Source organism: Vanellus vanellus, assembly GCF_965231255.1.
Source record: "Vanellus vanellus genome assembly, chromosome: 30".
Lineage (NCBI taxonomy): Eukaryota > Metazoa > Chordata > Aves > Charadriiformes > Charadriidae > Vanellus > Vanellus vanellus.
In genome coordinates this window covers 442,882-454,057 of record NC_138935.1, presented here as the reverse complement: position 1 = coordinate 454,057, position 11,176 = coordinate 442,882, and the positions used below count along the sequence as shown (strand labels likewise).

General features: G+C 54.1%; 1 protein-coding gene across 1 annotated transcript; it reads right to left on the bottom strand.

Annotated features, from left to right (window-relative positions):
* Positions 1 to 1,111: 1,111 nt before the first annotated feature.
* LOC309682599 (guanylate-binding protein 1-like) lies at positions 1,112 to 5,729 on the bottom strand. Its single transcript, XM_082496706.1, has 9 exons — positions 5,524 to 5,729; positions 5,306 to 5,433; positions 4,758 to 4,867; positions 4,240 to 4,442; positions 3,880 to 4,122; positions 3,306 to 3,580; positions 2,783 to 3,016; positions 2,556 to 2,658; positions 1,112 to 2,426 (listed from the first exon to the last, which is right to left on the bottom strand). Exons 1-9 carry the CDS (start codon positions 5,714 to 5,716, stop codon positions 2,281 to 2,283), a joined length of 1,635 nt encoding a protein of 544 aa, XP_082352832.1. The 5' UTR covers positions 5,717 to 5,729; the 3' UTR covers positions 1,112 to 2,280.
* Between the last annotated feature and the right edge of the window lie 5,447 nt (positions 5,730 to 11,176).

Below are 11,176 nucleotides of genomic sequence, written 5' to 3'. Positions count from 1 at the left end.
ATCGTGTCCGTCCCAAAAATGACACCAAACTTGTTCTCACCCCGGCATGTCCCTACCTTTACTGACATCTCTCCATCCTCACTGGCTGTTCCTTCAAACACAAAATCATCCGCTAACCCAGACTGCCTCTGAGCGAACTGTTATGCCAAAACATCACCCTCCTTCAACTGACATTTCTGTCTCCTCACACCCATCTGGACTTCCAGAACTGCAGTTTCTTGGGGTTTTCCTCTCTCATGCTCTTTCCTTCCACTAAAGAACATGCAATTGTCTCTGGAAGTGACCATCAAGATTTCTCAGGCCACTACTGTATTTTCCTGAGCCTCCACTTCACCAGGCCAATGAGGTCCCCACCTCTCAGCTTTCCCACACATGGCCACTAACCTCATCTTGGCAGACCTCTTAAGGGCCCGCTCCAGTTCCTCCCCACTCCTCCAGAAAAGGCATGCCCACATGAGGCCACACTATTCCAGATGTGTCCCCACACGTGCTGAGTGCGGGCTGGGGGTTGATAACTCCCCTGGCCATGGTGGCCACACTCCTCCCAGTGCAGACCAGTGTGCACATGCCCATAGCTAGGGTTAGCACCACTGCCCTGTAATGCCCGGGCCCTTCTCCTCCAGGTTGCTGCTCATCCAGTCCCGGTAGAAGCCTGTCTTGCTTTAAGAGGGGTTGTTTTGCTCCCTAATGTAGAAGGTCAGACCATCAAAAGCTGAAGATTCCGCCTCCTTGAAAACTTCTTGACGTCTCAGTTGGCCAAATCCCTGAGTTTCTCAAGGTCTACTTGGAGTGAAGCTGCGTTGTGCCAACTGTTAGTGTCAGCGTGCTGGTGGCCCACTGATCTGTGGCATCCCTAAGAAGGTCACAGCATGAGGAAATTATAGGGCAGGGCAGATAAGAAATGAAAGGAGGAGATACTAGTTAAATGAAATTCCAAGCCACGGCAGGTACTACCATGGTGACCATCCCAGAACATTTCATTCCCTGCAGGGAAGAGGGACACCCCTTTGCCCATGGGTGTCGTGGGTTGACCCCGGAAGGCAGCTAAGTCCCACACCACTTGGGGGATTGAGGAGACAATGGGAAGGGTGAAAGTGAGACAACTCATAGCTCACGATAAAGACAGTTTAATAGATAAAGCCAAAGGTGCCTGTGCAAACAAAGCAAAAGAAGGGATTCATTCTCCACTTCCCATCGGCAGGCAGTCAGCCACCTGCAGGACAGCACGGCTCCATCGTGCGTAGCGGTGGCTTTGAAGACAAACGCCGTAACTCCAAACATCCCCCCTCCCTCCCGCTTTCCCCCGGTTTCCATTGCTGGGGCACAGATTCATATGGTCCGGGATATCGCTTTGGTCAGTTGGGGTCAGCTGTCCCCACCGTGTCCCCTCCCAACTCCTTGCCCACCCCCCGCCTACTCCCTGGTGGATGAGAAACAGAAAAGGTGCAGACACGCTTCAGTGACAGCTAAAACAGGGGGGTGACACCAACAAATCCAAAACACACAACCACCCCAGCATCTAAGGAGAACATTAACTCTCTCCCAGCCAAACCCAGTACAATGGGGGGGACACCTCCCACAAACCCTCTGTACAGCAGCCACCTCCTGCTGTAACACCTCAGACACCCTCGGGAAGGGGCACTCGGGGATCTCTTGGGTCAAGAGAGACAAGAGGCAGCAGCATGCAGCTGGGGTGAGCGAGCAGAGAGCACGACAGCTCTCTGGGGACAACTTCCTCACCGCTTCAGAGGGAGAAGAGCCTCCCGAAGGACCAGGGTGGGAAGAGCTACGGAGCAGAGGATGGCTTTCACCCACTGCTCCCTGGGTCATGGGCTCACTCCTTCTGGGTCCCTCTGCCCAGGACTGATGCCAAGCAAACCAAGTAGCGCCCACCACGGGGATTCCTGCTCTACTCACAACCTCCGCGCTCCTTCACGCTGCCGCAGTACGTGCCAGCCTAGGATATCAGCTAGTGGGCTTCAAGCTCTCTCGGGCGTGTTTCCCACAGCCCTGCTGAGGAGGTCTCTTGAAGAGGTGTGTTAGATCCCCAGGGACATGTTCTGAGCATGGCAAAATGCTCCCCGACCGCCCTCCGGGCATTATGGCCTTTCTGTGCCCCAGGCCACCCTGGCTGTAGGCGTTCCCCGTGCCTTCAGGTCTACAGTGCAGTACAAGCAAACGTGGAGGTCACTTCCCTACTCTACGGCAAGCGTCTTGCAGGAAAGGCTTTCAAACTTTAACAGACTTCTATGTGGGTATTAAACACACCGTCGTATTTGGCTACAACAGGAGTAAGAGTAAAGATATCAATCCTTGCATAAGGGGAAACACGATATTTGTGACATTTGAAAATACACGGTCTCTGTTCATCCTCTTCCACTCGGCCTCCCACTCCTTCTGAGCTCTCTCATACTGCTCCCGCTCACCTGGTGACAGAGAAACAGAGGTGTTGCAAAGGCGGGAGCTGAGCCCCCAGGCTCCCAAGGACTACTCTTGTCCCCACCACCAAGCTTGGCCCTCAACAGGCAGTGACATTTCTGCCCCCCAGAAGTTACTTTTCAGTTCCCTGTCCTTCTCTGCCAGGGAGAGTTGGGTGTTGACGATGATTTTTTCCAGAGCCTCTATGTGCGGCAGGAACTCCAGCAGGACAGCATCAGCCTGCAAGAGCACAGATAGAAGAGGAGTCGAAGGGAGAAACAGCAGTTGGGGAAAATGGTTTCCTGGGGGAAGGGGATGCGACGTGGAGCCTCTCCCCTTGAAGGGGAGCTGCTCTTGTGCCTACCTTCACCCCCTTGCCAGGCAGCTCCCGATATTTCTCCAACAGTGCCTGCTGGTCTCCTTTGAACAGCTCATAACCCCCTGACACACCGTAGACTCCTGCACTGATGTTTTTGTCTATGTCTTGGTAGAGGTTCCAGAGAGCAGCCTTGCAAATGAGACGGGACACCTCCTCGTTGGCCCTGCAGAACGTCGCCTTGATGGCCTCCACCTGGCGCTGTCCAGAAAGATGCAGAGCAAAGGCATCAGCCCAGGCTGAGCTGCGGCCGCTGCTCTCATTCTAGGCAAAGATCAAGCCTTGTTGACATGGAAATTGGGATCTCCATCTGTGGGGTAATCAGCTGGCAGGTGAGAGATGGAGAGGGCATTGTGCACCCATGGACATCTCTGCACCAAGGTGCCCAGGAGCAGAGAGCATGCCAGGGACCACAGGCTTCACAAAACAGAGGGACAGGAATTAGTCAGCAGGAGAGGGGAAGCATGTCCCTGGGGGAATCCCAGCTGGGCTGGGGAGCACCTACTGTAAGATCTGCCTGGAAATGGCAGATGTCATCCCCGAATGCCTGTTTCTGGAACAGCTCCAGTGCCTCCCGCTCGCACTGGCTGTGCAGATCCAGGAGCTCCTCAACGGTCTCCGTCGGCAGCTGCGCCCGCTGATCCATCAGATCGTGGTACAACTTCACAGCCTCTTCCAGTGCCGCTGCATTTGCAATCTTGGCCAGGGCAAGCACCGCACTCTCCAGGCATGGCACTGCCCCGCTCTGGATGGCCTCCACGTAGGCCTCTGCCAGTTTCCCCAGCACTGCCAAGGACGACCGAGGATGAGAGATCGGCAGCCCCAACACAACCCAGGCTCCCCTTCGGCCCCGGCTCCTGCCATATCCCTGCTGCCTCCCTGCCAGAGCCTGCCTCAACTTCTCTTCCAAACTCTTTCCCACCCGCCTCCAACACCCAGAACCTCCAAATCCAGAGGCAGGCACAGCAGCCAGCAGAAAACCTCTCCCTTTCCCCACCGGCATCATTTGACTCTGCATTTGACCCCTCCCCAGACACAGTGCCAGGAGCTGCTGGCCACCCAACCCTCTGGACAGCCGTACTCACACGTCCCTGTTATGATGCCGCCACCGGGGATGGTCTTAGGTGAAGACTTCTCCCAGATGTGCCTGCAGAATTTCTCCACCTGCTGCTGGAATTCAGGATCGATCTCATGATCCTGAAGCTCCTCCAAGCGGACCAGGTCCCTCTTGTGGGCTGGCTGCTCAAAAACAAAGCACTTGCGATTTGGAAAGAACTGGCGGAGGCATTCCCGGGGCTCATTGTAGCGCTGGATCTCTGGGCTGTTACCTGTGGGGTAAGGGGACACGGAGCAAGTTCACCGGGCTTGGGCTGCTCTTGACTTACCCTGAAATGCCGCTGAGTCTGGGGCTGGATGTCTCCAGCAGCACAGCACCATTCCCTTACCAGCCTTCAAATTCAGTGCCTTCTCCAAGTAGTCATCCTCAGAGATTTCCTTCCCATCCACCTCCATCTGCAGCGTGAAATCCCGGACAGTCCAGACAAACGTCGGGAAGAAGGAGGCAAACTTTTTGGAATCCTTCTGTTTATCTTTACTGTTCTGGGCTGCTGCTTTCAACTTGACATGCTCGCACATCTTCATCACATAGCTAGGGAGCTGGCTAAGGAAAGAGGGAGCTCTGCTCTGAAGGCAGGGGCATCGCCATCCTGCAAGACCCCAGCACTTCCTGGGCAAGAGGGGAGACTCTGCAGGGACAGACAACTGCAGGGAACCACCGGAAGGAGAAGGGAGAAAAAGCCTCAGCCCTCAGCTCTACCACATGGCACTCCTGAGGACTCAAAGCACATCACTGGGCACCACCAGAAGGTTCTGCCACTGTCGGAGGAAGTAGCATTTGTCAAGCCCTTGCCCATCATACAGGCAGAGGAGGGCATCCCTGGTGCTGCTGTCCCACCAAGGATACTGCAGTTGCTCCATGGCCTGCTGGTCAATGGTGCCTCTGCTGTTGTAGATCAGGGTGCTGGAGAGCAGTACGGTGAGCAAAAAGATCCAGGTGTCGTTCTTGGTGTCGCCCTGGAACAAGAACCCATGGCTCTTGTTAACAACACTCCCAAAGTCTGAGCAGAACCCTAGAGCCCCAGACCCTGAGCACCCCTAACCAACATGCCATGGCAAGCCCAGTGTTTGGAGACACCCATCCCGATGCCACCCCCATGTCTTTCTGCAGCCGCGTTATCCTCAACTCTTTACTCTCAGGGTGCCACCACACCTCTATCCAAGTGCTCCCTGAGCTCCTCGTTCCCGTTCTGCTGCTCTTTGCCAGAGAAGCAGAGCAATTTGGCACCTCGTCTACCCCAACCGCCTTCCCCGTAGCCGCCAGCTCTTCCCAGCACACAGGCTGAAGGCCTCCACCGGTTTTGGGAACACCTGCACTCTGGTCCCCGTGGCTGGGCCCTCAAGAGCTTCCCAAGTGCTGGGAATGCACAAAGGCAGCTTCTGCGTCTGCCACACCTTCTCCACGTCGCCCAGCCCTTCAGTGTCCAGCAGCACCAGAGTGTGTCCAGGCTGGCAGGGGTGAGGTACACACCACATCCAGATCCCTTTGGTGTGGGACTGCAGGCCGCAGCCCAGCGAGAAACCTGTGGGGAGGACGCACAGCTCTCCAGAGCGCTACATAGAGAGGGGGAAACCCAGGTACCTTGGCCAGCCGGGGCCGGGACCTCCCTCACCTTTCCTCTGACCAGCCAGCCTGTTCATGAGGTAGGACTTGCCAGTGCGGTACAGCCCTGTGATGCCCACCACCACCACAGGCTGGGTGATCTCCGACAGCACCTGCAGGGCCTCCTGATGCACCACCAGCCTCTTCGTCTGGCTGTTCTCTATGAGGCAGACAGGCTCCGGCATGTGCACTTCAGATGCCATTGCTGACGCAAGCGCAGCCTGCGGAGGAGACGGCGAGACGGCATGCTTAACAAGGTGGGGGCACCCCACAGTCCAAACAGGGACAGTCCTTATCACCCTGCTTCATTTCTCCAAGCCAATCATGCTTTGCATCAAATTCCTTCCACCACACCTCCTCTTTTGGCCCATCGCAAGCGATGCTGCCAAGACAACGACGACACTTAGAAGAGGTGCACAGCCCCTTCCCGTTGGCCACACAACAGGAATGGCTCAATTCCGCAAAGCCCAACTGGGACCATGGCAGTGCTCTGCATTGTGTCCTGAACCCCCCGTGGAAGTTTGCTGAGTGCCGAATTGTGCAGAAATGGGTGTGGGACAGAGCAATGGCCTCAGGCAGGGCTCTAGGGCAGAGGAATGGCTGCAGAGTCACAGCAGCACCAAGGGAAGGATAGGTTAGGGGGTGAAAGTCAAGCTTCTGGGAGCTGCCTAGGAATGTCTCCATAAATTTCTCACACCCGACCCCGTTAAACCTCGTCTCACCCCCCGCTGTGCTTCTCACCGGGACATGAGTGCCTGCACAATGTGCAGTTAATTTTCAGCAGTAAGAAGAGGCTTAGCTAAAACGTGAAGTTCCTGAACACAATTGGTCCTGTTTTACCTCAAAACGCAACCACCATGACAAGCCCCCGCACCTGTGGCTTCCCGGGTCAGAAGGAGGCATTCCGCAGCCCCAGTGTGCAGGGCTGCTTGCCCGGGCTGGGGGGAGGCGTGAGGGGAAGGGACTCACCGCTGCCTTCGTCCCCTGTCCAAGGCTGCAACAGCTTTGCTGCAGCCTGGGTCCTGCCCTGACTTTTATCCTCTGCCCGTGGCCAGCGGCCCCTCCTATGCTATTCCGGGAAATCAGAGTGAGTCATAGAGCGAAAGTGAAAGTCAGTCACTGGTAGGCAGGAGGAAAACCCCACCCAGAGAGACCGCCCATGGTTTGACAGGGCCCACAAGCTCAGCACAGAAACTCGGAGCAGACAATGTAAAGACAGTTTAATAACTGAAGGACCAAGAATAAAAAACAAGCGACGCAAAAGCAAACCCTCACCACCTCCCAACCGCATGTTATCCCACACCGGGGCGTGAACCATTCCCCTAATATCTGCGCACCCCACATCGCTTTTCCCCCCGGCTTGTGGTGGAGTGAAAGACACGAACTCCGATATGCAGGATTGAAATCAGCTTTATTAAGCAAGCGTGCTCTTTTTATACTTTTCTACCAAGACCAGTAATTTTCTACTTTGCTTGTTTACACCATCGCATACTCTAAAAGATCATGTTCCCCCCACGTGATAGGAAGTGATACTCTTCCCTGTGAGCAGCTCTCCTTATCTAGGGAGTAGCTTCACACAACTTCATCATCTGCCACAACAGTGCTGCAGCTGCTTATTCCTCCCTATTCGTTCTACCACACTTAACCCTTCTTTTGCCTCAGTCCCCACTTCTCCCCCTTTTTTCTTTTGTTGAACAATTAGCACTGTGTTGATTGAGTTTTTCAACATTCTCTGCAAATATTGTAAAAGGCACAGTAAAAAGCACGGTTCTGCAAAGCAGCATGTCCAACCGAGTCTATATCCATTAATAAGCTAGACAGAGACAGCGACGTGGCATTGCTCTGTTTGGGAAGCCAGCACTCAAATTTATTCAACGTGGCTAAAGCTCGCGAAGCAGCATAGAGGCCATAATTATCTCCCCTTTACTCCAAAACCCCACGTTATCATTGCATTCGCTCTGAAAGGCGTGGGCCGATCGTTTGGGGCGTCGATGATGTTTTGTAAAATTCAGAATCGTTGATGTATTTGGGGTCAACTGCGTAAGTCTTCCCGGACTACAGGGCCCTCCCCTTATATGTGAGGGTACACCTCCCCAAGCTCGATCGCCACAGATAAAGAGCCCCCGCAGGAGCTGTAAAGGCACATTGCTGGAGCGGGAGACCTTACTACTGCTCTAGCTGCACCAGGCCGTGTTATTTCTATACATAGACAGAGAAGAATTAACATTCGGTGCTCGTATACTTAAAATTGTTTCCAGTATACTGAAAAATTAGACAGCTATCCATTTTGATTGAGCCTAGGAGTTCATTCTCCTGTGGCTCATGGGGTAGGGGTGGCAAGTGAGGAGCCCACCCATCCCAGTTATCAGCCAAAGCCGATGAGTTTCCAAAATGCCTTGCTTGTTCATGGCTTGGCCAGTTGTCTGCTGGGACACCAACGAGACATGTGGAAAAGGGGTTTCCTGGGGTAGGCAGCGAAAGGCGCAGGGTGTCCTGACTGGTCTTGTTTGCCAAAGTTACGCAGATGTTTTCCTTGGGTGCCGGTGGGATCCACAGCACATCTCCTGGTTCTGCTGTCATCATGATGACGAGGATGACTGCAGCGACGGTCGGACCCATCTCGCCAAAACGCATCTTGGTGCAGTATCTGTGGAGACACAGTGATATCCTCGACCCCAAGTTATCTGTGGGTACGGACCTTCCCATTGGTTATTCATCATATTTTTGATCATCACCTGTGCTTTCTCCCATGGAGAGAGTGCTTGCAGTCCCTCCGAGAGAGAGGTAAAGTGCTTTATCATGGCCGGCTCACCGTCCGTCCATCGATTTAAAACATTCAACACATATAATGCTTCTGCTAAACGTTCTGGCGGTGTGCCTAGGGCCACCCCCCTTTTTGTTTTTGCAACATGGCTTTGAGCATGCCATGGGCCCGTTCCATGATGGCTTGGCCAGTAGGAGAATGGGAGATACCTGTAACGTGGGAAACCACCCACACCTGGAAAAAGCGTGCCGTCTGACGGGCCGTATAGGCAGGACCGTTATCAGTCTGAACATGTCACGGGACACCAATGCCACAAAGGCGGCCTTTAGATGCCGAACTACATCTCTAGCTCGCTCAGCTGTATGACAGGAGGCAAAAATACATGTCGAAAATGTGTCAACCGACACGTGCACGTATTTCAACCTGCTGAGATCTGGAACACAGGCAGTGTCTGTCTGCCAAAGTTCTGGAGCCGACAGACCTCAGGGATTAATGCCAATGGGGACACCGGCGTCACTTGCTGGCAGTCTGGACAGGAGGCAGCAATGGCTTGAGCCTGTTCCTTGGATATAGAAAACGGACAAGCTAATGCCTGAGCATTTTGATGAAAAACTTCATGTGACAAACAAGCTTGCTCAAATGTGTGTGGGACCACAACTGGGCCCGCCACCAGATCCGCCTGTGCATTGCCTCCGACCATGGGGCCTGGAAGTTTATTCGGGGACCGCACATGCATGATAAAATATTTGCCCGGCCACCAATTCAATAAAAGCAACAATTGCCTCATAAGAGTAAACAAGTGAGGATTGGCGACCTCCTTTAAAAAGGCAGATTCCATTCTGCTGGCCAGGCCAGCAACATAGGCTGAGTCGGTGACAACGCTGAGATCTGTTGACCATTGGCAAAAGGCACAGACTACTGCCAGCAATTCGACGATTTGAGGGGAGCTGTGGAGCACTTGGACATCCTGCTGCCAGGGAGCCTCAGCGTCCGATCGCCAAACGATGTAAAATCCGACCGGAGGTGGAGGCCCCATTGTGACAAGCAATCTCTGCCCCATAGAGTGACTCGGCTAGCGAGGATGAATGGCTTTACAGTTGCCACTCACCTCTCCGGGCCTGTACTCAGAATGTTGTGCTGACTCTGCAATGGGAGAGCTGCCCCCCCTGATACCAGAAACGGAGGCAGCCGCCCTGGGGGGTGGCCACGAGGGAGGCCAAGCTGTTGTAGAGGTGCTGGTAACATCTGCACCCGTATCAATAATTCCTTCCAGAGTTATCTCATTTTGACGGGTGGAGTGCCGGAGGCTACAACGGTAGGAGGGGCGTCGCGTGGAGACGTTCTGGGCCCACATGATCTGCACGGGCCCCGTGGAACTGAAACCATCTCCGCAAGCATCTGCCAGGCATCACGGCACCTGGCTCTGAAACGGCACCAACTGTGCAATACGTGAGCCTTCAGGAATCTGACACGGAGGAGCAGGAGTCCATACCGCAATTTGAATCTCCCCGGTAAAGTCCACATGGATAACACCAGGCAATGCAAACAGTCCCTGGCACATCGCCGAGGAGCGACTGAGAAGGAGGGTGCTCAGTCCATTGCCCAACGGTCCCTTAACCCCCGTAGGGATCAGGGTAGCGGTTGTATCAAAAAGCGTTACTGTGACTGCGGAGGCCATGTCCTTTCTGGCGCTTCCGCTGGTTCGGGCATACAGGCTGGGGCTGACAGGGGCAGGGGAGGGTGGCTTGTGTCATCATGTGCCCCCTCTGCGCGCTGCCCTGGCTGTTTCCCCGACCCGATGGCTGAAGCGGTCTGCTGACCTTGTCAAACCTGGAGTGACACTGGTTGGCGAAGGGACTCCCCTTTTTACATCACGGACCGAGTCCCATCTCTCATAGGGATCGGGGGGAAACAAATCTGGCTCCTGCTCAGGATCGACTGGCCCGGGATCGAAAGGGTCGTCTGCAGGCGACTCCTGATCTCCCACAGCCCCCACCACCATGTCGGCTGACACCAAATCCAATGGAGCTGAGGTGGTCTTAGACTGTTCTCCGGGCTTTTGAGTATGCTGTTTCAAGGTCTCAAACAACGTCCACCATGCAGAGAGCCACCCTGCTGCTGTTTTGTCAGACCGGATTGCCGAGTCCCACAGTTTGACCCCTATCTGGTCCCAGGTTTTGGGATCGTAGATAGAACTGGAATCGATCCCCGGGCAGTTTGACCGAGCCCACATTAACAGCACTTTGAGATCTTAGAGGGTAGGGTTTTGCCGTGTTGTTTCAATATTTTCTGTATTATATTCACTGTGGTTCTCTGCTCCTGGGAAATACCATTCCCCATAGTCCCCGGCTGCTTACCTCCGTCAAGCGGTAGGTAATTAATCATGCACAATGCCGCTTCCTTTCAGCGATGCAAGTTCAGCTACTTCCTTTCAGCGATCCAACTTCAGCCAATTCCTTTCAGCACTCCAAGTTCAGCCACTTCCTTTCAGCACTCCAAGTTCAGCCACTTCCTTTCAGCAATCCAAGTTCAGCCGGGCTCTGCCACCGGTCTGCGGGATGCTGCTATTATAGCCCTGGGTGAAGTGAAACTTCAAGTCCCTGTTCAGGCGTCATTTTTGGCAGATTGAAAGACACGGACTCCGATATCCAGGATCGAAATCAGCTTTATTTAGCAAGCGTGCTCTTTATATACTTTTCTACCAAGGCCAGTAATTTTCTACTTTACTTGTTTACACCACCGCGTGCTCTAAAAGATCACGTTCCCCCCGAAAAGGGAATCTCTCTTCCCCGTGAGCAGCACCTCCTTATCTAGGGAGTAGCTTCACACAACTTCATCATCTGCCAAAACAGTGCTGCAGCTGCTTATTCCTCCCTATTCGTTCTACCACACTTAACCC